At 34.5% G+C, this 20,300-nt stretch overlaps 2 protein-coding genes across 4 annotated transcripts; one reads left to right on the plus strand and one right to left on the minus strand.

The window, feature by feature from the left end:
• The first annotated feature begins 1,322 nt into the window (after positions 1–1,322).
• Positions 1,323–4,406, plus strand: LOC120274055 (probable protein S-acyltransferase 4). Its single transcript, XM_039280802.1, has 6 exons — positions 1,323–1,384; positions 1,883–2,098; positions 2,210–2,518; positions 2,600–2,830; positions 2,973–3,486; positions 4,098–4,406. Exons 1-5 carry the CDS (start codon positions 1,334–1,336, stop codon positions 3,483–3,485), a joined length of 1,320 nt encoding a protein of 439 aa, XP_039136736.1. The 5' UTR covers positions 1,323–1,333; the 3' UTR covers position 3,486; positions 4,098–4,406.
• LOC120274056 lies at positions 3,247–6,106 on the minus strand. Of its 3 annotated transcripts, XM_039280804.1 has the most exons (5): positions 5,999–6,106; positions 5,045–5,464; positions 4,857–4,973; positions 4,681–4,772; positions 3,247–3,376 (listed from the first exon to the last, which is right to left on the minus strand). In XM_039280804.1, exons 2-4 carry the CDS (start codon positions 5,414–5,416, stop codon positions 4,695–4,697), a joined length of 567 nt encoding a protein of 188 aa, XP_039136738.1. In that variant the 5' UTR covers positions 5,417–5,464; positions 5,999–6,106; the 3' UTR covers positions 3,247–3,376; positions 4,681–4,694. The 3 variants fall into 3 exon arrangements, with proteins under 3 accessions (XP_039136738.1, XP_039136737.1, XP_039136739.1); XM_039280803.1 differs by lacking the exon at positions 3,247–3,376 and having other exon boundaries at positions 4,486–4,772; XM_039280805.1 differs by lacking the exon at positions 3,247–3,376 and having other exon boundaries at positions 4,486–4,772; positions 5,045–5,458; positions 5,999–6,102.
• Between the last annotated feature and the right edge of the window lie 14,194 nt (positions 6,107–20,300).

Genomic DNA, 20,300 nt, shown 5'->3' on the forward strand with positions numbered 1-20,300 from the left:
GTGCTGAACATAACTCCAACGTGAAATTTGACTCATTCCCAAATATTTGGATCTAATATGAAGTGCTCCTTAATTTCCCCATTTGGCCTCCATTAGACTCAACTTCCAACGTGATCATCACCACCATTAGTTATCTTCAATCTAAACTAAATAAGGTTAAAATTTTTATTTTATTTTATTAATTTAATTTAAATTACAGGTGTTGATTAATATAAATATTTTTAAAATTAATTATTAAGGGTTATGTGTTTGTATTTGAGTCAAATGTTATATTATAATGCAATGCATAAGCAGTTTTCCTTGTAATGGATGCCCATGAGATAATTTTTTTTAATCCAAAATAAATTAACCATTTTTTTGCCCCCTAGGAAATTTACTGGGTGGTACGAACTTTAAATTTTTTATATATAAATATAATTAATAATTATTTATCTAAAAAAAATATTAATTAAATTCATCAAATACAAAAACAAAAATTCCTCCAAAACCAATTCAATTTTATTGGAGGGGCCAATAGGGGGGAAAAATTATATTATCAAAAGAATTGCTTGCATAACCTATAAAAATAGTAATTATTAATACATCCTCATAAAAATCATATTTACTTATATTTCTCTCCTCCAAAAAATTTTTATATTTTATGAACATATAGATTACGAATTGTTTATATTCATTTTTCAAGTAATAAAAAAATTAAGTTGAATATAACCAAATAACAATGAATTTTAATAGGATTTAAAAACAAACTCTATTTTAAAACAAAATTTAATTTTTTTTCAAGATATGCAAGCAAAAGATCCTATATTATTGTTATTATTATAATTATTATTTACAGATCACGTGGCGAACACGTGCTTAGCTCTACCGTTGGAGTCGTTGGATTTCCCGCGAGAAACCCGCGGGAAATTTGGGATTGCCGCCCTGTTTGTTGTCCTGTCATCAACAATGGCACCAAAAGAACAGGACATACCAGCTCTCCATTTCTCTCTTTTCTTTTTTTTTGATTATAGAATTCAAACTATGCAATCATAGATTAGAGATATAGAAAAATTTTACAAGGGAAAAAGAATAATAATAATGCTATTCGTTTGGTCCTATGCTTGTTGATTCTCTGATTTAGCTTAGCTGTATTTGATCTAGAACATTGAGAGGGAGAGAGGAAGGAGAAAGAGAAAGACAACTCTTTGTACAAGAGTTTGATCTCCTTCCTCTCTTTCTTTCTCTTTCTCTTGAGAATCTTTTGTTTGGTTTGCTATGTTTGAGGATTTGATTGGAAAAAGATTGGATTTTGGTTTGAACTTTGTTCTTTGAGAGCCTTTTTCTATCAGAGATTATGGAAACTCAGGTGGCCAAGAGATTGTACCAAGTTTGGAAAGGAAGCAATGTAAGCCTTCTCTGATCTGATCTTTTATGAAATGTTTTGTTATTATTGTGTAATTGGTGTTTTCTTATGGTGAATTGTTTGTCAAGGATTGAGAAATGATGATCGCTTTTTGTTTGTCAAAATGCTTCTTTGAAAATCCATGCAGAATATATGTGTCTTGAGGATAAAGTAAAATGAGGGCAATGATTCAATCCTTGTATTTGTTTCTCTTTTGATATAATTTCAGCTTTGTTTTGCATCTGGGAGGTTAGTTTTCCATGTTGAGATTTGATTTTTGAGACCTCTTCTTTGCTGATATCAAAATCTGAATTTGTATTCTAATGTAAAACAATTCACAGAGATCGATTACCAAAACAATGATTTCCTTGCTCTTGCATGGCATAGTTCTATATATATATATATATATATATATATATATATATATATATTGTTGAAAAACTATTCATTTTGTTACCATCCATAAAATCTGATAGCAATACTTGGTTTCATTATTCTCAGAGGTTTTTCTGTGGTGGGAGACTGATATTTGGTCCAGATGTGATTTCTCTCCTTATGACAATTACTCTTATAGCTGGTCCTTCGATAGCATTTGCTTGTCAAATTATCGTAAAAATCCATAACAGGGAGAAGCTTGCACACCATCATCATATGTACGAGCATAGTCATATACTTGGTTATCCAGTACTAATTGTGACACTAATCGTCACATTAGCGGTGAGTTATAATCAACTAATCATTGTTTCGTTCATTGGTATTGTAGAATTTCGTTCATTAGGCCTTTTGATTGTGGAAATTTACGATTTGTATGTCTGGTGGAGGATGCAGGATTTGATTTTTCTCTTCTTGACGTCCAGTAGAGATCCAGGAATAGTACCAAGAAGTGTTCGCCCACCAGAATCAGAAGAAACATTTGATGGTGCTACTCCATCAATGGAATGGGTCAGTGGAAGAACTCCACACTTGCGATTGCCGCGGACGAAGGATGTTAGCGTAAATGGTTTTGTCGTAAAAGTGAAGTACTGTGAAACATGTTTTCTATATCGCCCACCCCGTGCCTCTCATTGTTCGATTTGCAACAATTGTGTTCAGAAGTTTGACCACCATTGTCCATGGGTCGGACAGTGCATCGGACTGGTAAGTTCTTCGCATATATCTCCTGGTTTTGGATGTGGAATTTTTCTGAAGATTGATAACTTATATTCAAACAAATTGCAGCGTAACTATCGGTTCTTCTTCTTGTTTATATCATCATCGACATTTTTATGCATTTATGTATTCATCATCTCATGGCTGAATATTATCGGCGAAAGGAAACACTATACCTCATTGTGGAAGTCCATGACAAGCGAGGTCTTATCTCTTGTTCTCATCATTTATACATTCGTCGCTGTCTGGTTCGTCGGTGGGCTTACTGTGTTCCATGCCTACTTGATCAGCACAAATCAGGTAGATTTTTTTTATACAAAAAATTCATGTGCTTGTAAATGCCAGTATTTTAATTTGATTCTGAAAGTTTTCAATGTCGATAATCGATAACATATATTATTGTTACTATAGATTATTAAATTGCTTCATGCTGATGCTGCAGACTACTTATGAGAACTTCCGATACCGTTATGATAAGAAAGAGAATCCTTACAACAAAGGGCTATTTGGAAACTTCAAAGATGTCTTCTTCTCAAAAATACCATCTTCGATGAACGACTTCAGATCGTGGGTGTTTGAAGATTCAAAAGAAACCGGAACTCATATTTCAACTAATGGAATCAGTATCATCAGTTCGAAGGAGAAAATTGACATAGAAATGGGCATGAAGTGTTCACCAGACAGTAGTACACCGATTCCGAGCATATTACAGAATCTGGATTATAGCATCATTGATGATAATCTTAAGATGAATAATAGGCAGGAGGCTGATGTTAATCCTGATCCTTTCGATTTTCCAACTGCTCAAGAACCTCTAGTTGAAGGATCAGGAGATGCTGATGTATGCTGCAATGAGACACATGGACAAATTGTGACCGACACACCCAATGTAACTATCAGCACAAATGAAATTTCAAATCCAAACATAGGCGATGGCGAGCTACCACAGACATGAGGTATATATATTTATTCAAATGATTTTCTTTGATATCAAGTATAAAGTTTTCTTAAGTTTCATAATGGCATGTAAATAAGGGCCATCTGTTTCTCACAATCTTCACAAATGATATGTGCTTTGCATATTTATGTGTTAACAGTTTGACAGAAAATATGAAGTAACTGAGAAGCAAATTTCGTATTGAGCATTTCTGTTATGTATTATACCCATTGCTCACAAAGTTTATAGTACAATTCTAAACTGAAGGATTTATATCTTGTGCCGCATAAGGTTTTCAATTTTTGAGCATGAACTGAGTATATTCCATCAGAAATCAATATTCTGGTCTATTATTGGCTTATCAAACACTGCAGAACATCACAACTATATCATTTTGAATTGTTGGTTTTCTGAATGTTGAAATAAACGAGCACCTGCAGAAAGTTCTAAATTGTTGCTACATCTATAGAATCAATCAAAACTACATGATACAGTTTAATTGGTCACAAGATATCTCACCTAAATGCAAATTTAGTGCGAGAACAACGATTATAGGCAAACCGGGATTATTGTATGTTTGTAAGACTATCTAAAACAAATTCAAGGATCATTGACATTTGCCTTTTGCAGGTAAGTGCTCTAATGAGGAGTATGTAAATCAGATTCAACAGAGTTTGTAAACAGGAAAGAAGAAGGAAGAACAAAAATAATAATTCAGTGCAATCTGTCTGTCCAATTCACAATTCAGGCTACAAATTTGCATTTGTTTTCAGCATGTAAGCATGTCCATAGTTTGCCTGGAAACAAGATATGTGCAGTATAAAAAGACAAGTGTGCATGCAATCATCTTTTTGTCCCTTTGATATTCTCAGGAAACAGTAATTTATGTGCATTCTGTAGATACTTTTAGTATGAGTTTTATCTTGTAAAATGAAGTTTATTGTTTGTACAAGTGGAAATACAAACATGTTAATGTAGTTTCTCCAAAATAAAATTTCATCATTTGTTTCAAATACTGTTGATCAAAACAACTGAAACATGCAGATACCATTCAATTTTCTTGAAAATGATTTCTCATTTCCAACAAGATTAATACATTAATTGGCAGCAAAGCCTTCAATATGTTGTAAACAACAAAAATATCATATATGCAGGAAAGATTCAAATTCCAAATTGATCGAAAAATTCATGTTTGGATGTCCTGTGCACATACCGCATTTCTGTTAACTATAAGTAGCCATCTCGGCGATCTTGCTCCTCGGCTTCCTTGTTAGCAGTTTGAACAGATTTGAACCACAAGAAAGCCTGCAGTCAAAAAACAATGTAAACAAACAAAATCTCACTCAACAAAACAATGCAAGAAAAGAACATCAAAAGTATGAATATTACCGATGCAGGTATTCCTGTGAAGACAAAAAAGCCGAGCAATGGTGCATAAAACACACTATCAGAATTCACGACCCCAAATACGGGTTTTTGGTTCGAGTACTCGAATATAGAACCAACCTGCGAATATAACAAGACTTAAATTTTATCATTCTTCACCTGCAAAGTCTAAAATGAAAAGAAGTAATTACCGCAGCTATTGCAGTTATAGCTGATGCAAGTAAGTATGCATAGTATGGTATCTCAAATGCCGGTTTAGGACTTCCATTGGCTTTGCCGCGAGCCCAAGGAGGTGGCTCATCGGAGTCAGGTCTAGCCCATGAAGGGATCTTCTCATCTGATTGGCTTGGTTTTGCTGAACCTTCAGTAGCTGCAAACACAATGAATCTATTGTAGAATCGGCTACCGTGCTTCTTGTGTCGGCATTGACTTCTCTTCCAAATGCTGACTAAATTCAAATTTTCTAGAGATGCAAATGACCTCAATTGGAGACACCTTAAATTGTAATGTTTTCTTGAGGCATTAAAAGGATCGAAACCGCATAGCGAGGCTGTGGTACTCATTGTATCTTTATGATGCTGTTGTTGTCACTAGAGAAATTTATGCTGAAACTAGACAGGAACACATTGTGCACAAGTGAGTTGTCATTTGAAAAAGATAATTTAATCAATCAAATGTTGTTCTTTAGATTGATAGTTTAAATCCTCAATGTAGCAAATAATATATATATATATATATATATATATATGTCATTTCTCTTGAATGATATAGATAACCAAAAAAGTTTAATGTTTGAGAAATTGTTGAACAAATAAGAAGGAATCAAAAGAGCAATTCTTTTTTGGCAAATTACTGTGAGTTTCCTTCTGATTTCTTTTCTGAAAACAGACAATTCAATAATAAAATGAATATCTTAACAACAAAATGAGAGAATTGGAATGCATTTCAATTGTAAAATATTCTGACTCTGCATAAATAAGCTAAGAAGAAACAAATACAAAAAAAAAAGTCACAAGCAGGTTGAAATAAAACATCAAAAATATTGAAGAAAAAAAAAACATTTTCTATATAGTTTGAAGAACAAACATAGGACCCATTAATCAATGTATAAATAATTTTCTTTAAAAAAAAAAAGGAATGCTTACCAATTTTCTCCATTGTTTTTGTGAAGTGGGAGGAGTGATTAGGAAAGGAAGAAGAAGATGAAGAAAAGGGAAGGAGAGGATAAGGAACCGGTGAACTTAAAACTAGTTCGCTTATTTTGTTGGGAAATTGGCCAAAGAGCCTCGAGATCCGTGCAAATAGTGGAAAGATATATGGGACATTGATTGCTTGGTTTACAAAATAAAAAAATAATTTTTAAATAAATATTTTATTTTATTTTTGTCCGCTCCACATAGATTGCCACCTTGTTTTGACAAGAAAAATAAAAAATCAATTGTCAAATAATTTAATAATTTAATAATTTACGGGGGATGTATAAAAAAAACTTTGTGGTTTTTATAGGGTGTTTTTTTTTTTCATTCCATGACATCTGTTTTTTTTGGATTTGTAAAATGCTATGTTTTAAAAATTAGATCCGATTAGAAATCAGTTGAGTGAATGATTCACAGTAAGTTACACCAGTCGGTTCAATTGAATTTGATATTTTTAAAACTAATATTTTTTTTTAAAATAGAAAAAAATTATAAAAATTTAAAAAATAGAAATTAATAAATTATAAACAATATAAAAAATTTGTTAATAAATATAATATATATATATATATATATATATATATATATATAATTTTACAAACACAAACCACATAAGTCAATAAAATAAAAATTTTATTAACAAAAGTGGTTATTAAAAGCTCTTACATAAAAATTAATTAACAAACTTTCAATTTCAAAAAATTCAACAAAAAATAATAAAGATGGTGATTCATATTCAACAAGTAATAATATCATCATCAAAGGTGGAAAAATAAATAGGTTATCATTAAAAAAAAATTTAAACCAATGTTAAACCTGTCATGTCTAACCAGTTTACTGGTGAATAGGTTTAAAAATGGTTCAGTCGTGATTTATTAAAAACTGGTTTTATGTGAGTGATTGAACCATATTGGTGGTCGGTTTGTGGTTGAACTGGCTGGTCCAATCCAGATTTTAAAACATTGGTAAAATGAGAGAAAATCATTACCAAGCAGTAAATGGTGTTAATTTATATGGGCAAAATCATAATTTCATTTAAAAGCCAATTTATATGACATAAAATATATATAATTTTTTTAGGGTATTTTTTTTAAAATATTGTAAATAAAATAAATAATTACAGAAATGCACATTTTTATAGATTAATTATAGAAATATGCACCCACTGGTGGAGCCCATTTTTTAATTAATTTTTAATCCCATGGAGTCTTCTTCTCCGGCTAATTGTCTTTTCTGTCAAACTCGGAGTACAGAATCATAACAAAAAATAAACAGCAAGTCATCAGTAGGAGAAGTCCAAACAATGCTTGGATGATTATTCAAGAAGGCAAACCATGAAGAACTGAAAATGATGCATCAAATACTCAACAGTGGATCAGGAAGTGATGCTTGGAATACAACATTGTTTTGCTGAGCGCTCCTGTAAAAATTCAAAGCTTAATGAACTTCAGTTTCAAGAACTGTAATCAATAGCAAATATGAATGAAAGTGTGCATTATTTTGGTTTTTAAAGTTGGACCGATGTCTAATCCTGCAAAGAGCATTAGGGGGCGTTTACTTTGTCGTAAGTGGGGGGTGTTAAGATAATGATGTTTATTTTAGTTTGGTTAGGATATCTTTGATTTAAATATTTAAGTTAGTTGTGTGTTGATTAAAACTCAAATTAGTAGAGATTATCTTTATAGAAATTTGCCTTTATAAAGGCTTCAATGATTATGAATAAAGTGTGCAGTTTTCTTCATCTCTTCTTTTAAGTTATCAGGGGGAAGTGGAGGAAAGTGGGGAAGTGGTAGGAAGTGCCACTTTCTTGAAGTAGGGGAAGTCATATGACTTCTCCCACTTCTGATGTTCATTTTAAAGGAAGTGTCACTTCATGGAAGTGTTCATTTCTCAACTTCTTGTGTTCATTTCAATGTTTTCAGAACCGGACCAGGAAATGAACCGGCCAATCAACTGGGTCATGGGTCAATTGGTTGGATCGGATGACCCGGTTTGGTTGAACCGGATGACATAATAATTATATTAATATAATAAATATATATATATATATATATATATATATAATATTATATATATTCTCCAAAAAAAAAAAGAGCAATCAAAATAAGCTATGAAATCTTTTTCCTATCTAAAAAAAATTGATTGCAAGCTACTAAAAAAAAAAAGCAAGCAGGATTGATCCGGTTGAAGAGAAGCGAAAGTCGGAGATCACTTGGCCCGTTGTTGGGTTTTTTTCCGAACTCCAAACTAGTCGAAAATGGCAGCCTTCTTCTCCTTGAGCGCTTCCCATGGCTTCCACCTTCTCTTTAGCAGCAACGCCACAACCTCCATCGAAGCTAAGATTCACGTTAGTATATCGTTCAGTGGATTTTGGATTTTGGTTCTTCAAGTGGAGATGGTGGAAATGGGAAGGTTCCTTCTGGAGGTGGTGGTAGCTGCTGTGATGATGACTTTGGTGATCAAGATGGGGGAGAAAAACAGGGTAAAACGGATCTTAAGTTCGTAACTTTAAAACAAAATTTAGAACCGGGGTCAACCCGGTTCTGGTCAAACCGGCCAGTTCGCCGGGTTTGACCGGGTTGACTCCCAGTCAACGAGTTCCATTGAACCGGACCGAGCTATCGGCCGGTTCCCGGTTCTGCCGGTCCGGTTTTCAAAACATTGGTTCATTTAGCATGAAGTGGTGTCACTTCAGTATGGACTTCCAAAATGTGTTTCTTTTTACGTAAATGAGGGAAGTAAAAAAAATAATTAAAAAAAATTAAATTTTAATATTTTTACATAAACTTCAATAATTTAATAATTTTATAAATTTATATTTTTTATTCAAAAGTCTTTTGATTATTTTATTTTATTTTTGTAATCCACAAATTTAGGTTGTAATCCCTAAACTTGAACAAGATCTTTTACATTAATTTTAATTAATTAGTAAATTAAATTCATTATTATGGATAACAATATCAACCTTGACAAGCTTCTCACAATCCAACTTCTCGTCAGAGCTCAAATCAAGTACTCCATAGTGTATCTTATCTTCGCTTGTGTGAATCAGGATGTAAATGGGGCGGGGATTCCCCGAAATAACCACCCTGCGGGGCAGGGAACGGGAGAAAATCCCTCCCCGCCTCGTGGGGCGGGGTGGGGAGGGCATTCCCCACCCCGGGGGATCCCAACCCCGCTCCCCGCTAGGATCCGAGATTCCTCGATTTTTAATAATATATATATATATATATATATATATTGAACATAACTTATATGATTATTTATCTATTTTTTTTTTAAAAAAAATTAATATGAATATAAGATTATAAGGACAAAATATTTGGATTTTAAAAAATATATATTTTTGGTATTTATTAATATTGTTTTAGACTTTTAGTAATACTAGTGTTAATGCCGTGTGATGTACGAATATAATTATATTTTTTTAAAAAAATTAATAATTTTTTTTATTTTCAATAAAAATTAAGATAAAATTAAGATTAGATAAAATAAGCTATTTATCAACTTTAAATATATAATATTTTTAAAAATTAATTTTATTATATATTATGAGATAAACTAATAAAAATTAGTTTAAAATAATATAATTTAGTATTATGTTATAGATATTTTAATATTATTATAATAATATTGGTAGAATTTTTATGAGAAATTGACAAGTGTAAAATAGGTCTTCTACTTTAATATATATATATATATATATATATATATATATATATATATATATATATATATATATATATATATTGATACATAGTATTATTATAATTTTATGTAATAAAAAAATTGGTGGGGGGCGGGGATTCTACGACCCCGTGGGGATCCCCGCGGGGGAGTGAGTGGGGAGAATTCCCCCCCTCCCCCCTCCCCCGGCGCAGGGAATTTGGAGGCAGGGAATCCCTGTCCCGTGGGGATGGGGATCCCATTCCCTTCCCCTCCCCGCCTCGCCCCATTTATATCCCTATGTGTGAATGCTTGATTTTAACTTCTTCACAATTAGCAGAATCACAAGCTCGGACGGAGTTTGCCGGAGAAAAAGATAGTTGGCGGCTAGAGAAAAAAACTCCATGGAATTAAAAATTAATTAAAACATGGGCCCCATCAATGGATACACATTTTCGCAATTAATCTATAACATGCACATTTCTGTAATTATTTATTTTATTTACAATATTTATAAAAAAGCCTTTTTTTTAAGTTTATTAATTTCTCCCAAAATTTCAATTAAAAAAAATTAAATCTCAAAAATCAAACAAAATTAAGTTAAAAAAAATCATGTTTTTTAATGTCACGTAGCGGTTTTTTATATGAATAAATAATTTTGCTCTTGCCAACATAAAAAAAAAAAAACACCGTTAAAGGTTTTTTCTTTGAAAAACCACATCCACAGATATGTAAAAGTCAAAAACCATAGGTTTTGTTTTCTTTTGTATTTTTTTCAATAATTTTTTCAAAATACCTCAAAGTGGTTGAGAGTTGTTTTTGTCCATATATATATATATATATATATATATATATATATATATATATATAAATCTAGAATTCTTTATCTTTACATGTAATTTTTTTTAAGAACAAATATATTAAGCTATTAAAGATATTCTTTTAAAAAAAAAAATATTTACAAATGGCGATAAACGCCCACCCCCTCACTCAAGGGGGTGTTATAGGGAGAAGTAGGTTTGGAGGACCATTTGGGGATTTACTATGCGGGATGAGCTAATATGCAGTGTAATGAAGACCTTTCGTGTGCATCTAAGATTCCAAAATAATATATCAAGGACCATAGCCCTACGATAGTAAATTCCCCCTACATACAACTTTGGAGGGATGATGAATACGACTTCTCCCACAAAAGACCCACACTAGACTCAGTGAATAGTGAATAAATAATATTTTTACAGGATCATGGATGCGGGGTTTTAAACAAGCGCTTGTCCATTCACTACTAAGGTGTTGTAACATTAGACCTTGCTAGTGTCGTCTTAAAGAAAAATTTTATTTTATTTTGTTTTGATTTTAGAATTTAATTACTTTCATAAAATCTAGTTATTAAAATAAAAAATTATGTCATCTACGAATGTCCGTAGATGCATTATTCACTAGATTTGTTTGTTGGCAACCATTATATCATTATCTAACAACTATTATTTATGCAAATACTGTGTAAAGTTACTATATATGATCACTATTGCTATAGCTACTGTGGATGTCCATAGATTCAAAATCTGGGAACGTCTCTAGATGATAGGTTATATAAAACTAATGTTGTTATGTTTATACTAGCACTTATCAATAGATCTTGCTAAGGAGGTTCACATGCGAGGAGGTTGATAATTGATGGCATTTACGAAAACCATTATACTTGGCTAGGCATGTAGACAAGGATGTGTGTGTGAAACTCTCTTAAAAAGCTTTGCTCTACCAATAAAGAGTGCACTCAACCATCACACACACCAGGCCTAACTGCCAACCATCCACTGAAAGAGGAAGTTCCTCTCTGCAGCTAGCACGGTTCTTGTTTTCTAGTGTTAAAGAGTCTGAAATAAGTCTTACACATGTCTAACGTTCCCTGACCACTAGAACCTAGAGAGCCCCCGCTAGTGCCTTCTTGGGCCGAAATCACAAGAGCTTCCAAAACTAGGGTGATCTCATCCTTACCGGTTGATGGAGCCATCCTGGAGAATCTGAAACAGAGTGTTACTGATGTTTTTCATGTGGATGAGGATACCAAGTTGAGGGCAAGGATGCGATTCCAGCATGCTTTGTATGCCAAACTGTTTGGTAAAGCTCCAGCTTGTGAATATGTCAAGGCCACTCTATTGGGCCAATGGCAAGAGTTTGGAAGGATACTAATATCTGATATGCTAAATGGTTTCATGCTAATTAGATGTAAGAGCAATGAAGTGAAATAGAAGATCGTTTCCGGTGGACCATGGAGTGTGAATGGGATGACCCTCCAAATTGCAGAGTAGCAACCATATTTTGAGCTAACGACAACCAAACTTTCAAAGGCGATGGTTTGGGTGAAACTACACAACCTCCTAGTGGAATTCTGGGAAGAAGAAGCTTTGAAATCCATCACGGAACCATTGGGACACCTTCTCAAGGTCGTTGAGTATATATCCTCCCTATCTAGAATCAAATTTGCCAGGGTTTGTTTGGAGATTGATTTAGCCCATCCACTGAAGAGAGGATTTTGGCTTGAGGATGATGATGGCAAGGTTTTCGTCCTCATCTTGTATGAACGCTTTCCGACGTTTTGATACCAATGTGGGATGGTTAGACATAAAACTAACACTTGTAGTCACCACTGGGGACTTGTTCCTGGGGACTTGTTCCTGGGGACTGATCCATCATTAATCATGCACTTTTTTAGCCTTTGTAATGGTTTCCCCTTCCTTTCTTGTACAAACTAGTCCTTTTAGTTATTTTGTTTGTAGAAGGTTGGAGCTGACCAAGAAACTCTGTAGACTGAGAACCAACTTCTCTAAGGCACACCACTCACCTATGGTCTGTGAAAGTACCTGTGGTCTGTAAAGTTAACTGGGACCCAATTCCTGTCACTGGCTATAAAAAGGCATCAAGAAAGGGTTTTGAGGGTAAGAGAAGCAAGGAGCAAAAGGGTGGCGGCTGGAGAAGAGGAAAAGGGACTTTTGAAGTCTCTAAAAGGGGTTGAAGAAGGAGAAGAGGACTGGAGAACTGAAGACCAGATTTTCGTGGACAACATAGGGAGTTTTCCAAGCCCTATTGTGTTGTGTATTTTCATGACTTTTATTCGTCCTATTTTTCTTTGTAATTGAGACATGGAAGTGTAAAACTTCTCTTTAGGTTTGGGATTAGCCCAAAGTAGTGATTGTTTGATGGGTTGTTACTTTTGTATAGATCTTTTGTGCTTAAAGGTAGATTTCTTTGAGTTGGCTTTTGATTCAAGAATCATAGCTTGTGAGTGTGAAAGCCTTTCTTGTTTTATCTCAGAGATCAAGGTTAACTGAAAGGTTAATCAAGGTCTTGGAATTTCTTAAGTCACCCTGAATTTACTAAAAGGTAATTCTTGAGGGTTCATCATATAATCATTGATCTTATTAGGGTTTTGAAAGGGTTCATCTACCACGAAAGTAGGAGATGGCCTAATCAAGATCAACTTGTTATCTCTTAAAAGAGAGTGACAAATAGTTGAGCATTATTACCCGTCAAATAATCTACTCAAACCAATTTTAGATCCAAACACATTATTCATTGCTCTTTGAGGTGAGTTCCCAAACCTAAGTTCATCCAAATCTGAATCCTAGTCCACACCCCTGCATCTCTGTATTCCTAATTTGTGTACTTTCTGCTACTTTATTGTTTTTATTCTCCCATCTTTTAATTGCCTAGATAGCCTATTGTTGCAATAGATTAGTAATCATGCTTGGTCCTCATGGGATTGATAACTTATTTACTACTTGGCAAAACCGTGCGCTTGCAGTTGTGCAACAGGGACGAAGCTGGGGATGTTTACTCTGGTAAAGGAGTTGGTAGTGGTCCTAGGTTTAATCCTCCGAAGAAGGAATCTTTAGTTAATGCAACAAGTTTGTGTGGTTCCAACAGTTCGGCGCCTGAATTGGAGCAAATCATTCCTAAAGAGCAAGATTCGGTGCCTGGATAGTAGTCTCTTGACATCGTGGCCGTGAGAGCGGCCGTGGACGTGGTATTGCGGGCAGCCCTGTTTCACATGCTCTGCATGTGAGAGATGGAAACGTAGCGGGTGATATTCGAGCCATTGATGCCAATCAATCCCATGGTAGCCTAGCCCCCAGTCCAACACAACCACAAAATGATGCGTCCTCTTCCAAGACTCTTCATGGTGGTTTATGTGGTAATTGGAGAGGAAGAGATGGAAAAATTGTATCGTCTCGTCAACATCAATCTTTCAATCCTTTGCCTGGGGAACTAGAAGAACACAGTTTGGCGATACCTACTCAATAGCTCCTTGAATTGATCGAATGAGAGAACTTCAGCACAACCACAGTTCCTAATGTCAGCAAAGTTGATAAAAAAGGTAAAGAAGTAGTTTTGCATGGGGATCTAAACACAGAGAGAGTTACAACACAAAAGGTTGTTTCCTTGGGACCCACTCAACAACTTGGTAAAATGGGAAAGAAGAAGGCTTCCACGGCTGTAGAGGTGGCTCAGAAAAGCCCTCTTCTCTATTACTTTTCGAATAAAAAACCTAGTGATAGTCTAGAGGAAGATAACAATCTTCATAGTATGTTGGTCGACAAAGATGAGAAAGTGCTAGCAAATGGCAGGGCCTCCTCTGATGAGTTTGAACAAGCTATGTCTTAGTCGAAGTGGTCAAGTGAAGATAACGATATGGAAGATGAGCTTCGTGATGACTTAACATTAGGGCAAGCCTAGGAGGAAATCCGAAAGGAAGCTTTAGTTCAAAAAGGAAGCCTGCTTCAAGAAGTCACCCCAAAAAAAGGGAGAATAGAGGGAAGAGGGAGAGGGGCCTAGGAGATCTTCTCTTGAGTCCATTCCCTTTGGTTTAATCCCTTCTACTTCTTTTCTTCTTGACTGTTTCAATTCTCCTATTCTCAGATTTTTGTTTCTAGATTTGTTTATAAAGAGTGCTCTAAAAGTTGTTTATTGGAATTGTAAGGGGGCTTCCAGGCTTGATAACAGAAACAAGATTTATTTGATGTCTCAGTAGCACAAGCCTATGCTAATATGTTTAATTGAAACCAGAGCTGATACTGCGAGAGTTTTTCGCTTTTGTTCCAGGTTTTCTAGAGGATGGGGCTAGGTAGCTTTATTACTAGCGGGTATTTAGGAGGCATCATCACTCTTTGGAGGAAGGGGACTTGTCGTGTTACTCCAATAGTGAAATCAAAACATATCCTTCATTTGGTACTCTCCACTCCTTCTCTAGATACTTGGATTATCTCTGTTATTTATAATAGTCATCTGGTTAAAGTTCAGAAAAAGGTCTGGGGTGAACTTGAGCAGTTGACCCCTCTTGATGTTCATTGGAGCATCATAGGGGACTTTAATGTAATTGTAACTGGCGACGAACACAAAGGAGGTCGTTTCTCTTATTACAATTGTAAGGCCTATTTTTTCTCTGATTTCATCACTAAAAATTCTTTGCTTGACATTAGTTTTATCGGTCCGACCTTCTCCTAGTGCAATGGTCAATCTGGTCTTGCGAGAAGATGGGCTGGACTTGATCGATGTTTAGTAAATTATTGTTGGCTTTCATTGTTCAAGTCTTATAACATTTTACATCTCCCTAGAACTCTTTCAGATCATTCCCCCATGCTTTTAACTGAATCTCGCAATGCCATTCACAACCATAGCATTTTTTGTTTTGAAAACCATTGGTTGGATTATAACGATTGTCTTGCTTCTGTTAGAATTGCTTTAAATTTGCATGCTCATTCTTCTCCTATACATGCTTTTACCCACATTTTAAGTAGAGTTCATTCTAATTTGTTTGCTTGGAGGTGCAAAAGTATTTGTAATCTTGATAGGGATATTAGTGCCACTGAGGCGGTTAGCATCCAGGCTTTAGAATCGGAGGGTATTGATAACTATTTTGATGATACTTATAATATCAATCTGAATATTTTGTATAACAAGCACAGGGCTTTGCTCAAACAAAATGCTAAAAAATGGGCTCAAAGATCTAAGATTAATTGGACTCAAAATGGTGATCTTAATACCTCTTTTTTCCACAATTGTGCTAGAATAAGGAAACTTTCCAATTATATCTCTTACATCATGGATAAGTTTGGAAATAATTTTACAGATTAAGATCAAATTAGCCAAACTTTTGTCAATCACTTTTACCAGCTTTAGTAGGACCCTAATCCAATTTCTTTTAATTACATTCTTCAAGCCCTCCCTGATGAATTGATTACCATTTTGGCTAGTGATTGTGCCTTTTTAACTAGGGAAATAACTAAGGATAAGGTTTTTCTCACCATAAATTCCCTTTTCCCCTGATAAAAGCCCTGACCTTGATCGTTTCAACTCTGAGTTTTATAAATTCTTTTGGGATGGGATTGGTGATCATCTTTGCTATGCGATCAAATTTTTTTTTTTTTTGAAATTGCTCGTATGCCTAAAGCATAGGGTAAAACTTACGTGGCCCTAATTCCTAAGATTAAGAATTCTAACAAAGTCGCTAATTTTTGACCTATTTTTTTTATGCAATGTTTGTTATAAAATTATTACGAAATTGCTGGCTAATCGTCTTACAAGTATTATAGGGAAACTGATTAGTAGACAGCAATGTGGTTTTGTTCCTGGACATACTTCTATGGATAACATTATTGTGGTCCAAAAGATGGTCCATTTTATCAGTCATGATTTCTCTAACCCCCCAAGGATGATTATTAAGGTAGACATTGAAAAAGCTTATGATACTTTAAATTGGCATGCTATTCTTGCATTCTGAGTAAAATGGGATTTCCTAGCAAGTGGGTTTCTTGAATTCATACTTGTTTGAGAGCTTTCTCTTTCTCCCTCTTGATTAATGGCCAACCTTCTTGTTAGTTTTCTTCTTCTCGTGGTGTTAGATAAGGGGATCCTATCTCTTCTTATTTTTTCATTATGGTTTCCCAAATTTTGACGAATATGCTTAACTGAGCCAAGTGCATGAGAATGATTCATGGCATTTATAAGGATCTTAATTATGATTTTAATCACATGTGTGCGGATAATCTCATCTTGGTTACCTTTGCCACCAGAAAAGGTAGCAAGAAATGTCACCCTGTGTTTAGCCATTTACCTTCCCTTGACTGGTCAGAAACCTAATATTTCTAAATCTAAGATTTACTGTCACGCCTTGACCTATGGGCAACAACCGCTGTGACAACCCAAGGAGGGATACCCCATCACTCAACCCTCAGGCCATTGCAAGGCTGATAAAATGCTTGGAGTTTCATAATCCTGAACCAAAATCACATGAACAAGAATATACAAACAATGTGTACAATAAAAGCACAGGGGAAGCAACATCAACAAGACCTGATAATAGAATTCAATAAAGGTATTGATCACAAGTACCACAAAGTTTCCAAGAGATTAGACAAACATACAAACCATGCATAAAGATTTTTAATCATACTAATGGATCCATGCCCTAATACAACATACAATGCTCAAGGATAATATACATGAACTTATAAATGAATGAAAACAAATAGTGGATGCCCATCATATCGCTTCATTGCCATACTACTGCCTGCAAAAGCCTAGGAGAAGGAAAGAGGGGTTAGTAACATAGGTCACTCAATGAGTATATTAGCACAAATCTACAAGAATATACCAAAATACAGAATATAAATCATCCAAAAAATGCTCTAGTAATAACACAAATAGTTTAGAACATAATCACATACAATAGTAATTATCGATACAAGAAAATAATGAAAGATAATGTCAAGAAAAACCTTTTTATCCCAACTAGGGTTTTACAACATCGAATCCACAAAATACTGAACCCAGGGTCCAAATTATAAAACAAGTTGAACATCAAACCAAGCTTTTATAATAATGCAAATAGATCAGAACAGTTCCGTATATAAACCAAACTATATAATATGACTCTCAAAATCCATAAAACACAATGCTCACTGCCAAATCAAATTTGTGGGAGATTGGCCTCCTAAGAGTGATAGTTGGGCCTCGCCCTCTCACTACAAATTTAATATAACACTACAAAAGAAACGCAACATGGTTTAGAAACCTCTCTAAACCTTTGTCACGGCCGCGGCTAAGTTTAGAGCCGTCAAGGTACTCATGTCCTTCACGTTGACCCATTGGTTCACCGTGTAGTGACCCCTGGCTTACCGTTGAACATCTAGTCAGGGCTTTACACTCTCACCTGAACTGGACCAATAAGTTTGCCGGTTTTCCATACCACATCAAAAGACTGGCCATAGAAATCACCTACTGCAGTAGAATGTCACCAACCAAATAATACAAACTTGCATTTCACAACGAAGGGTCCATAGATAGAACAATAATCATAACAGAACAGCCGCCATTTTCATACAAAGGAAATGAAGAAAACACAAGCGTATCTAAAGCTTTGCAAAGTCAATAATTTACAACATTACAAAACATGCATCATCATGAAAATCCTTCCTTTTTAACAACAATACTTGGAAACATGAAGTATGAAATAAATAACTCATTTCAAATCAAACAAACCTCGATTCAAGTATAAAACCAATAAACCTTTACTCAAGCAATATAATATATAGTTATTATTCTAATAGATTTATACTTAATTAATTCCACTCACAACTTAGTGATTTCACTTTCCCAAATTCTAATCCTCTACAGGTTCCTTGCCTCAAGCCAAAGCTTCACCTCCTTGCCAAAGCACAACAAAACACCAACAACAATTAGCACAAAATAAATCAAACCCTAAGTTTCTCTAACAAACAACCTTAAATTGATCCTAGGGTTGGCTTAAAACTGGGTTCAAAGGTTACCAATGAATTCCTAAGGGCCTGAGCTTCACTCTAATCCAAAGAAACCAGAGAAACAACTAAAGCTTATCGGTACACCAGTAAAATTGGAATGGCTACAATAAAACCGGCACTAATACAAAGGTTTTCTCCCGATTTACATCATCTAACCAAGTACAAATATCCACCAAATTGAATATCAAGAAAAATGGCTTCAATTTGAGCCTAAAACCATCAACACAACATATATAATCTAAGTTTTAGACATAGGTTTTTAAAGAAGTAAACATGATGAAATACAAGAAAAATACGGGATAAAACTTGGATCAAAGCTCCTACCATATTCAAGAGGAAGTGATGAAGAGAAAGGATGCTTTGATTCACCAGAAAAGATAGCCGGAAAAATTCTAAGGAAAGTAGCAAGGGTTCGGCCAAGAGAAGAAAGAAATATAAACCCGGGTTGCTACACTACCAGCCTCCTACAGTACTGGACTGAAAAAAACTACAATAACAGGCTGACTATAGTTACAGTAAAAACTAGTTATAACATTTACTTTCCTAATTGGTTCAATCATAAAATTGCAAAAGTATTTGTCACATTCTCGATTTTAAGAAAGGCAATTTCCCTTTTACTTACCTGGGGATGTTGATTTCCCCAAGGAAACTAGCCTTGTCCCACTTTGATAATATGATTTGGAAAGTTAACAAGGCTACCTCTAGTTGGAACAATGCTAAAATCTCTAAAGCCGGAAAGTTATCTTGATTAATAGTTCTCTTTTGTCCCTTTCGTCTTATTACTTATTAATTTATCCAATTCCTGATTCTGCCCTTGATAAAATCTCCCAATCTGCTAGGAATCTCTTGTGGGCAAATAGCAGCAATAGAAGTGGCATGCCAATGGTTGGTTGGAGTAATACTACTCTTGATAAGCCTAATGGGGGTTTAGGTCTTTGGAATTTAAGACTAGCTAAGCATTCTTTAATGGCAAAAAATGTTTTCAATCTCCTTAATAAAGATGATTATATCTGGGTTGATATTGTTCATTAAAAGTATGGTATACATAATCCTTGGTCTTGCTCGCCTTCTCCCAAGTGTTCTTGGTTTTATAGGGGTCTTTGCAGAACTGCTAATGTTATAAAAAATAATCTTTTGATTAATGTCATTAATCCTGATCAGATTTCCATTCTGCAAGACCCTTGGATTTTTGAGATCCCTTTGAATTTCAAACCTACCTATTTGCATATGGATGTGGATTGGGAAAATATTGTTTTTTCTGATTTCTACAATATCTCTGGTTGGAACACTAAAATGTTTTTACATGGTTTTGGCCTGAACTTGGATTCTTCAGTGTTCAGCAAGGGTAAAATTGATCCAAATGGAAATCACCATTGGGTCTAGAATCCTCATGCAATAATAACAAAATTTCTTCCTCTGTTTACAGTTTCTAAATAGCATACATTGTCAGGATGAAAATTGGATTGGTTGAAAAAATCTATGGAAAAATCAATGCTTCTCCAAGAGTTAAGACGTTTGTTTGGCTTCTTTGTCACAATAAGATTAAAACCTACACTTTTCTCCATGCTATGAACTTGAGTCTCATCCAAAATTGTGTATTCTATGACCTTCAAGTTGAAACTGCTGAGCAGTTAATTAACCACTGTACTAAAGTTCAATTGGTTTGGACTAAAATTGTTGATTTTCTGGTTTTAGTCTTCATGGTCTTGACTCTATTACTTCAGGTTCTTGGTTGGATTACTCTCATGCCAACTCTTCTAAATATA

Source organism: Dioscorea cayenensis, chromosome 12 (assembly GCF_009730915.1).
Source record: "Dioscorea cayenensis subsp. rotundata cultivar TDr96_F1 chromosome 12, TDr96_F1_v2_PseudoChromosome.rev07_lg8_w22 25.fasta, whole genome shotgun sequence".
In the NCBI taxonomy this organism is placed as follows: domain Eukaryota; kingdom Viridiplantae; phylum Streptophyta; class Magnoliopsida; order Dioscoreales; family Dioscoreaceae; genus Dioscorea; species Dioscorea cayenensis.